At 30.7% G+C, this 15362-nt stretch overlaps 1 protein-coding gene across 1 annotated transcript in view; it reads left to right on the top strand.

Annotated features, from left to right (window-relative positions):
• Cad96Cb (protocadherin Fat 4-like Cad96Ca) overlaps window positions 1-15362 on the top strand; it is a 116338-nt gene that overhangs the window by 32481 nt on the left and 68495 nt on the right. Inside the window, exon 2 of the mRNA XM_088226742.1 lies at window positions 5983-6139. Within this exon, the coding sequence (XP_088082868.1) occupies window positions 6049-6139 (91 nt within the window). The 5' untranslated portion in view covers window positions 5983-6048. The remainder of the gene's footprint in view (window positions 1-5982; window positions 6140-15362) is intronic.

Genomic DNA, 15362 nt, shown 5'->3' with positions numbered 1-15362 from the left:
AATAATGGAAACATTTCATTTTTGTTACATGAAGGTAAGATGATTAGTCTTACGTTTCCGGTGCCAGTCCAGGGCCTGTGAAATATTCCAGTGTAAAAACACCTTTTAAAATAAATATTTCAGGTCAACCATGTCGGAAATTGAACTCGAGACCTCCTGCATAGTGGGCAAATGCGCTGACACTGTTGCCATGTATGACCACACTGATTATGTAAAATAAAAACACGTGAAACTGAACATTGGTTGGCTGATAGATATTGCTTTAAGTAACAAGTCCACCAAAGTACTTATTATTTGTACTTGAAGTTTTAAAATAAAATAAATAAGCACGATGATTTACATTTAGAACATTATTGCGATCTTAAGCATTGCCCAAAACACTTAATTAGGTTGAATTGGCCAACAGTTTTATAATGTCGAACTATGAAATGTCAATTATAAAACTGTTTATTTTACGTAATTTGACGTTTTATCACCAGTGTGGCTATGAATGAAGCAAAGTGTCGCAAAATCGCATGAAAAAATAAAAAATCCCCACATTACGTAGAGTAGAAATCTTATCCACCCCCTCGAGAAGATTGGAATAGCACCCCTGGGTACGTATTCTGATGGGAAGTAAAAATTTATCTTCAATTTTATCTACAAAATAAAATTAAGTTTTCTGTACGAAAAATAGAATATGCTTACAATTTATTTTTTCTAAACATGTTTAATTGCCGGTTACCGACGAAGATACTTTGAATTTTCATACAAATATATACACTTTCGTATATAAATATCGATATTAGTTTATACCGTCTCAGTATACACCGATTAAGATAGCCGTTCATAAGCGCGGCCCTGGGAGACATCGTAACCGTAATAAGCCATAAGGGCTTATCACATGAGGTAATTTGATACATCGTCGTTGCACATCAAATATGGGCCATGTGACGATTTTTACGAAAATGAGTTAAATATACAGTTTTTCTTTAATTTTTTTTCTCCAACTTTTATGATATGAGCCATGTAAAAGTAAAAATTATTTACCGATATGGAAAATTAACCATTTGAAAACAATCAAAATTTTGCATTTAAATATGAGCCATGTGATCGTTCTTTACATTGTCTCTGTATACAAAAAACCCCTTGCATGAACAAAACCTAAATCTAGGCATTTGCAAGCTTGTAATAGACGAAGATCATCATCCTCTTCGTGAGTTTAATAATTTATCGAAATCATAATTAAATTTTTTTTTAACTGTGAATAATTTACAATTATTGAGTTAAAATTAATAACAGTACCCAGTTAGTACTTTATTACTCTAAACATATGCCTTAGGTAGAACTAGAGATGCAAGGCAGTAAAATTACCCTGGTATTTTACGGTAATTTTACCAGATTTTGGTAAAATACGGTATTTTGCTGTAATTTTCGGAAAAAATGAATTAAATGTACTAATTTTTATTTTTCGAAGATATAACAAATACGAGTATCTTTGTTTTAGGACACCTTACATGACAGTAAAAACCAGGTTGAGATCCATCTGGTGGTTGTCGAGACTTATTTTAAATATATGACGTTCAATAATGTATAAGGTTTTACTAAAAACCTTATGTCCACTGATCCTGTTAAGTTTTAAAACATTGTACCCTTTTTTATCAAAGAAGTGAAAAAAGTACATACCGAATGACCTTGAACATCCCATACTTATAATAAATCTCGACAATCACCCAATGGATCTAAACCTGGTTTTCACTGTCATTTAACGTGTCCTAAAACAAAGCTACTCTTATTTGTTATATCTTCGAAAATAAAAATTAGTAAGTCATATTCGTTATTCACCGAAAATTACCATAAAATATCGTAAATTACGGTATTTTACCGCGCCTTTTGGTAAAATTATGCAATTTTACATCCTACGTAGGACACCTTCAGGATTTTGATATCAATCAGCAACTGTCTGTCGACTCTTGCTCTTAGGAGCGCATTTTCATTGCTGAAAATATCGGTTCGTGGAATGCGTAGCATTTTACGATTCATTCTAATGCCTCTAGCCGGTTCATCTTGAAGGTCCACGATTCATATTTTTACCATGTCATGGAAAAAATAGTTAAGTTAACTGTCGAAAAAAAATAAGACACAAAATGCCGAACGTTGTTAAAGTAGAACGCAAGGTCTGTTGATGTCTGTCAATAGTCCAGCTTCTCATGAATGAGTTTTCTGTAGTTTCCTCTTTAAAGCAAATGCGGAGAAGTTCCTTCCACGGCCGACTATCCCGCCAGATCCTCACACAACAGTTAGAGCAGTTAGAAATTACATAGCTATTGTAATAAATATAAGCATTTAAGTTTGTAAGTGAAAATTCTTGATGGAAGTTCATTGTAAGTTATTGTATAAATAAAAGACGAGTAATACTTTAATCCACAAATTTGGAATATCCAGTGACCGGTTTCATCGCTTTCGCGACATCTTCGAGACTGGTATCTTTATTAAAGAGTTAAATGTATTTATACAGAACAGAGGTAAGGATAGATAATTCAAAGTTATATGTAAGTAAATTAAATAAAGTTATTTTTATCTTAAGGATCATTATCAAGAAATTTTCTCTGGGTTAACTAATGAATTGATATAATGATATTTTAATGAGTTTAAGTATTTTATCTTATTTTTGGTGTCCCATCCTTCGTGAGTGTGGTTTTGTAAATAATGATTTCTGAAAGACAAAGGGTAAAAAGTCATTGGTAAAATTATATTACAATGGGTAAAGTAATGGAGAATGCACATGTGTTATCTGTTCATTAAGTAATTCTACGTCGGGTTTATTTTTTTATCTATTAATTTCGAGAATTTCTAATTTGTCAAAGAAAATTTCTTGATAATGATCCTTAAGATAAAAATAACTTTATTGAATTTACTTGCATATAACTTTGAATTATCTATCCTTACCTCTGTTCTGTATAAATACATTTAACTCTTTAATAAAGATACCAGTCTCGAAGATGTCGCGAAAGCGATGAAACCGGTCACTGGATATTCCAAATTTGTGGATTAAAGTATCACTTGTGTTTTATTCATATAATAAAATAAATATAAGCTTTGAATATAATAGGCTTGGCTCAAAATAAGCAACTCCAATTATAAAAAAAGTTTATACTCGATAAAACGTTTTACTATTTCTAATTCTACCTATTATTATTCACACCTCTCAAATCAAATAATTACTCAATTGTAATTGAAGCAAAGAGCTCTAAACTAGCGCGGCGTTATTAACGTCCATTAAAACGTACATTTACAGCTTCACGGATAAATTGGGATCGATTTACCGATATTAATGGTGCCGAATTATTTCATCTTCAATACAGCGAGATTTCTCTTCAATTAACTCGGAATTCCGTGAAAAAATAATAATGGGTTATAAATTTAATGTTGGAATTTCAACTGAAGATAATCCAATTATTTTCATTCTGAATCCGATTTGCTGGAAAAAAATATAAAACCGCATTTAATGTGACAGTAGATATTATCTAGTCTGTATTCGAGATAGTTTATCAACTTAAACTCGCGTTTTCTGTTATTTGCGGATTTTTAAAGGTGACAACTTCTGACGATTTTCGTCTTCTCCAAGCAGATATATCTAATATATCTGAATGGAGAAGGCGAAACAAATTTAGGTTTAATGTTTCCAAGTGTTCGGTCACGTCCTTCACTAGGGCCCAAAAAACTTGCCGCAAAAATGCTCTAATTTTTACCGCTTGTAAGAAAACATTTTTTACATCCAATTTCCCGTAGCACAGAACTTCCTCATAGAAATATTTTGATAGGTGCACTATACGTTTTAAAATAGTATTGAATATGTATTTTTTTTCGTTTTAGTTGTGTCTTTTAATTCCCGCCTACAAATAAATTACATAAAGCCGGTAAAATATTAATGATAACAGTTATAAAACTTAACGATTCACATAGCCCAAGAGTATTTGCCATTGTAAAAGTCCCATATAGTAAGTAAAAAGACTGTTACTCCGAAACGTTAATCGCATTACGACTGCGGCACGGTACAAATAACTTGATCTTAGTTCTGTGAGAAAGAATTGCACCTAGTTTATAAACTAGCACTAGATAACAATTTTATATTTTAATTAATTAATTGCATTGTTTTACTTTGCTTTCTAATTCTAAAGGCAGCCGAGATCATTGCAGAATATTTCAAGAATTTCAACCTTCTCACTATAAAATCGTTCCACGCACATAAAGGTGCATTTATGATAACTGCATTTGCAACGAGGAATTTCAGCCCTACGGGAAATTGGATACAAAAATTATTTTATATCGGGCGTTAAAAATTTGAGAATTAAATTACATGGTAAAATTTCTTAAAAATGTACGAAAAAAATTAAAAGATATTTGAATTAAAACGATTTACTTTGAACGACGTCACTAGTTCATATGAATCAAACAATGATAAGAGAGTTTTGGAAGATTTAGGAACATAGGTTAATGCGTGTGCCTGCCTTCTTCTTCTGGCGGTGCCTTATCAGGTCCCCCCGACGCGACGTTGGCGATCACCACAGCGAAAGCATCTCGGTCCTGCGCTACTCCGAGGCCAGGACAACTGCTTGTTGGATCTAATCGCCATATTGATTCCAGGGAAAAGATGATCCAAGTGGTTTCCCGTTTCCTTTTTTTGTGGAATTTTCTGTCGGGGTAACCTTCCTTTAGCTGGTAGATTCTGGTTTGGGGGCGCCAGAAATTCGCCTTTCATCCTCTCGTTATCTGCTGTGATCACACCGTTATGAAAGTGATCCCATTGCCCAGGGTTCGCGACGTGGACGCTAACGAGTTGGACTGGTCAGTAGTGTTGCCGGTGAAATGCAACTGGGCGTTTGCAGCATTTAATAGAATTATACCCTCGAGCAAGATGTGACTCATTGCGACCCTATTGACGGTTCGAACCCCAAACATCAATAAAGCAAGTCAATTATAGAAATTTATATAATCAATATCAAATTTATTCTTTTCGACATCCTACTTTACCACCTACTCATTTTCAAATAATATTGCCAATTGTTACTATGTTCCTGTTTTTTTTTTCGGGATGAAAAGTAAGTATCCTATTTTACTACCCATCTCTCAAGTTATATAACTGTACAAAAAATCAGGTCGATCGGTCGCTCCGTTGAGACGTGTAGGATGCACAAACAAACACACATTCGTATTTATAAGTTTAGTATATATTCACATATTGCTAGAGTATCTACGTATATTTTTTTCTCGCATAACTCATTGTAACTCAAATGTATTATCAAATATTACACTTTATTTTATTGGTTGGTTGGAAGGAATTTCCATTTGGCAATAAGCACGCTAATATAAAAATATTTTACACATATATGTTTATAAATTTGTATAAACTACTTTGATTTTAAGTTACACTTCGACCGCTTTCGAGGTTACTACCTCATCGTCAGGAATTAAACTAACTTATAATTACACGCGTTGCTATTTATATTATAAAATATTGTATGAAAAGGGCAGAAAAATGAAAGAGGACACGAAGTTAAATTTAATTTATTATTCATTATTTGAAGTTTTTGATTAATGGCTTTACTAATTTCTAATCGTTCTAAATTGTCTAAACGATAACCATTTTATTGACATGCAAAATTTCTACACCCGTTTCTTAATTAAAATCATGGTTTTCGGATATAAAATGATTTACGAATTCCAAAAAATTATTACTAGAGTCATCTTATATGTTCTTTGATTCTAACTATAAATTTACGTGAAGTTTTTCCAATATAGAAATTTGGGCAATGTAAACAATTAAATTTATAAATTGATAACACTAACATAAAAATATTTTATTTTTTATTAACATTATTGAGTTATGAGTCTCGTAAATAGTATGGTTTTTAAAAATATTTATCTCATAAATACCTACGTAAAAAAAATATGAATGCGTGTAGGTGCGTAGAATGAAATATTTTTTGTTATACTTTTCAGTTTGGCGTAAGATGACACCCTTCCTTGTAGGACTAAGAAACGTGTGGTGACGCCACAACGTGCAGAATGATCACAGCGCGGCCCTACTCTCTCCAGGGTCATGGATCCCTACTACTGCTTCTCCTGATGCTGACCACGTGGACTCCAGAAACCCAAGGTGAGATTTTAACAAATTTTAAAATGCATTATAAATGCTGGCAGATAATTCTTCGGAGCTGGAGAATATATTTTTTTATAACATTAAAAATATTTTTTTATAATATTTAAAAAAATAATTATTTGAGAAGGTAAAATGGATACTTAGGTATTTACATTTACCAGCTCATGAAGTTATACGCAGCAGATTCAGTTTAGGAATATGTAAAAATATCACATAATAACTTATTTCATCATTCCTTTTCGCACCTAATGACGCATAGGGTACTGCATTGATACACTAATTGCAGCGTATTTTGATCATTTTTCGTTACATGAAGGTAAGACTATGAAACATTCGGGTGTGAAAACACTTTTAAATAAATATTTCGTATCAACCATGTCGGAAATCGAACCCGAGACCTCTTGCATGTTTAGCAAACGCGCTGAACATTACACCACGAGGCCTACAAAATATAAATTATATTAGTACATATATTACAATTTTACGATAAAAGTAACGCAGTTATGATAAGTAGTATCCTATGAGGCGATAAATTAGCCAACTATAAAAACGTATATCTTTTTCTCACTTTTGTATAAGTATCCAAATCACGTTTGCATATGTATCGTGGTTTGCTACCGCTTTTATTAAATTTGTTTAGAGAGAAACGCCATATTTGTTAAATCTAAGATCCGATTAGTAAAGGTCTGTCTATTATACACGACTGGGTTCCCCTAAAAGTTTCCCATAATGTAGGTTTATTTGTATTAATAATAATCATTTTTTAACATTTTTAATAATTATTATTATTTTTTATTTATTAATAACAAATAAAAATACAATATTAAAACTAAATACATTTTTTTACATTTATCAAATACATATACTTACATTAACGTTTCCCATTACGTAAAAGAAATAAACAATTCTTGTCTTTATAATGGGGAGTGACGTCTTACAATGGTTTATTTTATTTTAATCAATAATATTTTTATGATACTATAAATAAATTACAAAAAAGATAAAAACGATGTTTTCAATCAGACTTACATAAAGAAGAATAATAGATGTAATTTTTTACTTCTTACTTAAATATATTGTATTCCTGACTGTACTTTCTATTTATTACCTTTGTTCATTTCATTAAAGAAAAATATTCCTCTGTAAGTATAATGATGTTGTGCAGTGGTTGTTTTTAATTTAGGAATTAAGATATTACCACCTGTTCTAGGTCGCGTACTTACGTTTTGTGACCTAGAAATACTACTATTTATTTTATCTTTATGTATTTGAAACAAACAATTCTTTTTACATAGCAATTTTATATCTAAAACCTTTTTTTTTTTTAATAACTGAACAGTGGGAAAAGTAGACGTGAACATATACATTTAATCATGATATTATTCGCAACCACGATTCACGAAACTCTTCATGTATCTTAATTTCGCTCAACGAAGTTCGGCAGAAAGTGGAAGACGTGGGCCGTTCCCAATTTAATAAACTGCCCGATGAAATTAATTACGAAAAGTCAAATAGTAAATTTAAAAGTGTAGCAGTTAAAAAATAGTACTAGCATATTTTTGATAGTAATAGTTAATAGAATAGGGAAATATTACGAATTTTTTTACAATTTTTAGATAGTAAGAATAACTGTCAAATACACAAAAAAATGTTTCACTTATAAGTAGCATAAAAAATATTTTCATATTTGAATTCCCGCGAAAACGGTCCATTGCATTGGCACGCCCCTAATACGTCACGATTTGGTTAAATTTTGAACTTTGTTAGTGGCCGTTTAAATTTAAATAGAACATCGTCACGCATCTTGACGTCACAATTGTCAAGGTCAAACATGTCGTGTTTTGCGGTAAAGACATATTTTTTAACAATTCGATTTTAGAAGTTATGTATTTAAATATTTCTCCACAATATGCATACTAATTTTGAAAATACAATCAATTTTTCTTAATCCATTTGACATATTTTTATTGGTATTCGTAGTATGTGATATTTCCCTAGAAATACCGTGTTTTATGTTTCAAATATTGGTTTTCTTACTATATTGAATTGTATTGATATTGTCATAAAAATGTTTTTTTTACGTGACGTCAAAAATGAGTTTTTTTTGTAACTTCTAGGGCATTTAATGTTATTAATGTATAACGTGTTTCATTATTAATAATAAAAAAGTCATAACTTAACAATTCTTTCTCCGGATTTCTCCGGAGTGTGTATAGTCAGTCTATCTAACTATAGTCATTAAAATATAGCTAGCTTGAGTAGACTGACAGTTGTCAGCAAAAGTGACGAAATAACTTTGTAGTAACGTCTAAGAAGTGATTTATATTGACACACGAAAAATCATTCGTATCTGGTATGTTAATGTATTTTTTTAACACAATGCTTGACATATAAATCAACATAAATTTATAAAATCAGCCTTAAAACTAAAAATAAACTAAAATATACCTTATTATTAACGGCGTTCTTACAAGGTTACATCATTTTGCAAAAACGTTAGAGATGGGACAAATTGATCGAATAAAAAAATAATTCATTTGATGATGTTCACGAAAAAAGTATAAATGTCTCTTTTTTTGTGAATGTATTAAACACACTATAGTAGGCTTGTTTTTGCGTTTTTATATCAATTTTCGGGAACAAACCTTTATGATTGCATGAAAAAACTGATAAAATCGATTTGATCGGTACATGATCAGTGCTCAGTAATTTCCCATCACTATTGACATTAGTCTGGCAGCTGTTATTTTAATCAAGTTATATTTTAAGGACTATAGGTACAATCTATTTTAAAGCAGACATCTTTATTTGCATTGCATAATAATAATAAAACATAACTATCAACTAGTGCATTTATTTTTAAATTATTTGTCATAGTTTTACAATATTTGGCTATTCGAACAATATTTTGGGTCCCAAATGCAGAGTTTGTGGTAGACCCCATGACCCATCCTCTAATGTGGCTCCCGGTAATGTGGGAGTGTTCTTTCATGCGTTATGAATTCACAGATCATTTATTTTTTACACAAATCCCAACTCCACGAGACTAAAGTCCTGTGTCAAGTTGAGACTAATAATATTATATTATTTGCTTTGATATTCACTATTTAACTCTGCACGTGCTTCAATTAAATCGATTCGTGCCTGAAATATAACCTATCTTATTCCCATCACATAAATCTTCAGCAATCGACATTAATTATTATGTTTTACAAATTCACGCGCAATTTATTTAAAAGAAAGTTATTGATGAGATTAATGGATCAGCGTGTTAACCACATCTAATGAGATAAACCAGTTAATAAATTAACAGGAATGCATGAATTTAATCTTAGTGATAAAATTTAGAGTTAGCTAAACATCTTACTTTGATATGTACGCATGAAATATTGAGAGAAGCAGACATTTAATTGATTTTATTATTATATACAGATTTTTCATTACTTATCTTTAATATTTGTTATGTATAACATAATTAAAATTATTGTCTTAAGTGTAAACATTTTTTTTGGTGTGTGCATGAGTTTCCTATACTAATAAACAACGAAATTGTCAATATAGTTTGTACATGCTATTCGTTTATCCAATAAAATAAATAAGTATTTTATTCTACATGCCTTTTGCTTTTTTTGTTCGGTTTTTTTTTTTTAAATATTTAAAACAAGTCTTAAAATTAAAGTCCTACTGAATTGTAAGCATACAACTCGTCAGCAGGTTCTTACACGATGTTGCTTCGATTTTTCATACATAACCTACATTAATCATAATTTTATTTGAAAAACATTACATACGAGTATCATACCATATTCTATTACATGAATAAAGATTAAAAACTATCGTTAATACAAAAAAAACTTTTTCCAGTTTTTTCCACTATTTTTAATATTGTTTGGTAACATGTTAAATATTTTAGGGGCTCTTGTTTTTTTATTTCTCAATATTTGTATTTATTTTACTTTTTGCTGCATTTTTTCGATTCCCTATGATTTTTATTTAGATATTTAAAATGAATAACTGAAAAGAAAGAATCAATTCGGAATCACACTTAATTTTTTTTTTTAAATTCTTGTTCTTATTTAAAAAAACAATAGATTTAATACCCAACACACATATTTTTTTGTTGAACTCGACGATTTCATTAACTGGGTAATTCTTTTTCAAACAAATTCTATATTTATTTGTTCAGTGTATTTTTTATTTGTCTTTTTGTTTCTTCTAATATGTGCTTACCTAGCAAAAATGAAAATTAAAAAAAAATAATGAAATAATAATAAATAAAACCATAATATAAATATTAGTTAACTTACGGTTCTTGAATTAATAATAAAATCGAGTATCAATTCTCTCCTTATCCTACAATATACATATATACATTTCTTCAATAGATTTCTCTATCCTATTTCACTTTCACAATATTGGTTTGTGATATTATTTCTTCTGATTCATCTGCGCTATAGCGTATAATATATTCAGCCCCCTCATCATAAATAGTGTAACGCATAAAAAACTATTTTTTTCCGTTTTCCGGCGCATTCCGATATATTTACCAATTTTAGGAGAATAGGGAAACATTTACGTATACTTTCCTTTAATGAAACGCTAAGTTTGAGGTTTAAAAAAAAAGTTATCACGGGTGTTTTATGCCAGTCAAAAAACAATTGAAAAACTATAACTAAAGTACTTCTCTAATTGTTCTGTGTAAAACTTTTATATTGAAATATTTATTAAGTAAACAAAACACCGTAAAGCTTCTCTAAAATATTTTACTATTTGATTTACAAAACACAATTTTTTTAGCGCCTTTATAAATAGGATGTGGAAAGGAGAATGATAAATTATTTATTTACGGACTTATTCAGTTCATTTAACAATGGAAAACACATTTCCTTACAATGCATACATGTATAATTGATTGGGTTGTGGTCCTGTGGCTAGTGTCTCGGACTCACAGACCAAAGGTCTGTGGTTCGAATCCCACTCTACCCCAACTTTATTCCATTTTCTAATAGTGAGTTATTTACAACTCGTTGAAAATGGCCCTCAAAATTAAATATTTGGGTAAATCATAAGAACGCAAATATTAAAAAAAAAAAAATAATAATAATTGAAATAAAATAAAACAAAATAATTATAATAATAAAAATACGTATATAGTTTTATTCCACTTTTATTTATAATTTTTTTACCAGTGACCGGGTTTCGTCGTGACCGACATCGTCAGACTGGTTGTCATCGTCATCGTCAGACCAGTCTGACGATGTCGGTCACGACGAAACTCGGTCACTGGTAATAAAATTGTAAAAAAATTATAAATAAAAGTGGAATAAAACTATATGCGTATTTTTATAATTATAACTAAAATGCAGTTCCACCAAGAAATGTCAGTAGAAAAACTCAACTAAAGAAAATCAAAGCTAGGACAAAAAAATAAATTACTACCTTAAGACGAGATCTGAGATGGTATTCTGGATCTTCTCTACCCCCTCCCCTAGAGAGTGATTAATTTGAAGATTATTATTTTTTTAATTCGACGATACTTTGCTTCCTTGGTGTAGTGGTCAAGACGCTTGACTCACACACGGAAGGTTCCGGGTTCGATTCCCGGTAAGAACACATAAAATTAAATGTGACTTTCATCAAGCCTGAGTGTTCTGTGATGTAATTCACCACTGTAATTGGGCCTCCTGGCCTGTTGTGGTGCAAAAAAATAAATAAACAATAAAAAATATAATGGCCACGCTGATGATTTAACGCCATCATCATTCCCTTTACGCACCTAATGGTGCATATGGCACTGCATTGGTAAACCAATCTCAGCGCATCTTGATATTTTTTTATCACATAAAGGTAAGATGATCAGTCTTATGCTTCAGGTACCAGTCCAGGGACTATGAAATATTATAGTGTGAAAACACCCTTTTAAATATTTTTTTTTATCAATTATGTCGAGAATCGAACCCAACAACTCTTGCATGGTAAGCAAACACGCTGACCATTACACTACGAGGCCGTCAAATGGTATATAAAAGTGCTGCAAAAACGGAAATAAAACTAATACAGTTTAGTTAACTCAACTGAATAAAGTAAAATTATCATGTTTGATTTTACGTGTTCATATTTTTTCACGTTTAATCACCAGTGTGGCCATATATGAAGCAAAGTGTCGTCGCCTTAAAAAAATAAACACCTTAAAATTAATCACTCTCTTGAGAAGATACATAAAACCACCCAGGGCTGGTATTCCGAACGCGTTTACAGCGCGCTATAATGCGTATTTAGTACGTAAAAACGCGCTATACCGCGCTATAATTTCGTTTGGAATACCAGCCCAGGGCTGGTATTCTTAACGGAATTGCGCGCGAAGAGATCGCTCTGTTGGCGTGTATTTAGTACGTAATACGCGTTAAAAATGCATTTTCTACGCGCGCTTTTGCGTTCAGAATACCACCCAGGTCTATCTCAGTGATTGTTTAAATTTAGAAAGACTAATATCAAAAAAGTCCAGATCTCGATCCAGACAATGATGATGATACATTTTATTTCCTTAGAATATGGTTATCTTGGATCCGTTTTTAAAGTAAGGTAAAGAGTCGCCAGTAAGTGGCGGAATGTAGGCATGTGGGGCTTCCTAATGATTATGTTTTTTCTCTAATGATTACGAAACGATGTGCAAGGTGTAATCAAGTTACAACGACCCGCCTACGGCTCGCATGTGACAAGCCGGCATCACAAGATGCGTATTGTGCTGTGCACTTTCTGCTTTCTCTCGGCGAATATCTGATGTGACAGATGGGAAATGTTCTGTGACAAAAAATGCCACAATGCGAGTTATCACTGGAAACTTTGAATCACTCATTATGTTATTCAAGCTATTAAAACCTTATTTTACATTTTAATATAACTTGCATGGCAAAATAACTTTAGTATCCATGTGCGCGTCAGAAAAAATGTAATCTATACTAATACTAATATTAATGTGAAAGTGTGTTCGTTTGTATTTCATTAAAGTCTCAACGGAGTGACTGATTGATTTTTTTTTGCATCATGATAGCCGAAGATTTGAGCAGTAAAATAGGATACTTATTTTTCATCATGAAAAAAATGTATAATATCGTGGGCAAACAAGAGAAATTGACCAAGTGACAAAATCAATTATGTTCAGGGGAGCCATTTTAGTGGTATTCTAGAGTTCAATTGCTTCTCAAAGATCAGGTTTTTCAAGTAGGTGGTTGATAATTGTACATTATATGTACGGTACTTTCAACTTTAATGTAAAGTATAAACGTATTTCAAAAACATTATCACTTTTAAATAAAATAAAAAATTGAAAAACTTAGTTAATTTTGCCTGTAAAGTTTGTTATGAAATTTTGCAGATAAACATTTTTGTTTCGTTCATTGAGGGAGGTAGTACTTTAGTTTATTTTATTTTACAACTATAAATAAAACTTATTAAACTTTAAAACTAAAATTAAAAAACATTTAAGACTCACCCCTTCCTGGACTCTCCATACCAAAGAATGTTTATTTTTTATTTTTAATTTACCTTGTTTATTTTTATTTTTAATTTACTTTGTTTATATAAAAAAAAAAAAAGTGAAACGAACTCCCTCTCTAAACACAAGTATCTACTTTATTAGAGAGGTAGAAACGTTATATATAAGATGTTCTGTATATTTACCTATTTTGTATTTCAAAAATGTATTTTGTAAAAAAAAAAAATATTCAATAAAAAAAAAATATATGTTTTTGGGATTTTTTGAAATTTATAAATGGTTAATAAAATAAACACATAAATACAAAATAAATAAAAAAGAACATATATTATAAAGTGTTACGTAATAATCTAAAGAATAAATTTTACTAATGATCTTTTTATTAAAAAAAACATATCTGTCAAATACAAAACGTACCTTTACTAACTAACTAACTACTAACTCTAACTAACTCTTCACTGATGACATCTACTTACATACATGTAAAATAATACTTGGTCAATTCTTTGTAATAACAATAAAAGTAACAATAAAAGTGACGATGTGTGTTGGTCAGTTTTACTTGTCAAATTTCTGTGAGCTTCTATCAAATGGTCCCATATTTTAACAACGAGTTTTTTTTAGAGTGTCAGATTACTTGGCATTTTAACCAGTCAAGCATTATGCTAATGCGATGTCAAAAAGTCAATAATCTCAATTTCGTCATTTTTGCAAATAGTCACTTTTACTTGTATAACCACGATATGTCAACAATGAGCAACATTTTTGGCTCCACAGGCTGGTTAAATATTTTTCACAAATTATTATCTAACTGTAAATATATATGCCCATGATTATCTTGTTCAGATTAACCTTAATGTACCTCACCGAAACTTGCGTACCAATGCTGTCTTTGCTGTTCGAAATTATAAAACCAACATCGGATTCTTTTCCCCTCTGCCAAGGATTCTCAGAACAGTGAACCAAATCTCATTAAACGGTACTGTCGATGTGTCCCATCAGCAAAGGCAAGCATTTAATAAGCAAGTGGTGTTGTGCCTCCTGACTCGCGATGATACACTTGCCATGTCCGCCCAGATTATGCCATAATTAATCCTTTGTAAATTTAAAAAGACCTTAAGATTGTTTAGATTAGTGTTATTATTTAATATATAGTTAATAATGCCAATCTGTTAGGACTTTCATAAGCCTGTTGATTGGTTTAAAAAATAAAACATGATTTAAAAATGAGCAGGCGGTAAGGTTAGATATCAAAAATAATAAATATGAAATTAATTCTTTAAATTTCTATAATTGTTTTGTTTTATCAATGGTTAGTTTAATTTTCTTTTCGTTTTGGATTTGTGAATAGAAAAACAATTGAACGTAGTTATGCAGAAAACAGCTAGCCATAGAAAAGTGAAACTGACATAAAAGCTTTTTGGTGGAAAGAGTGAATAATAAAATCTACACAACAGTTGGAATGATTTTTACTTTGACAAATTATAAATAATTCAAGCATTTGTTTTTTTATAATACAAAAAAAGTAAAATCATGTATATGGTCATTTAATGATTTTAATGACACCCAGATCTAATACTGAATGTAACCTCATTTAAACTTTGAATCTATGAGGTGACATTAATTTTTATGACAGTTTGACATCACGAAATTTTCAGAAAGTGATTATTACAGTTTTTGTATGAAAGTAGCCTGGCTGTTTTAAGCCGAACGTAGAATTGACCA

This window comes from Micrasema longulum, unplaced genomic scaffold (assembly GCF_059751315.1).
Source record: "Micrasema longulum isolate JH-2025_06_02 unplaced genomic scaffold, ASM5975131v1 h1tg000467l, whole genome shotgun sequence".
Lineage (NCBI taxonomy): Eukaryota > Metazoa > Arthropoda > Insecta > Trichoptera > Brachycentridae > Micrasema > Micrasema longulum.
Note: the sequence above shows the minus strand (reverse complement) of the source record. Positions and strands in the feature narration are given on the sequence as shown.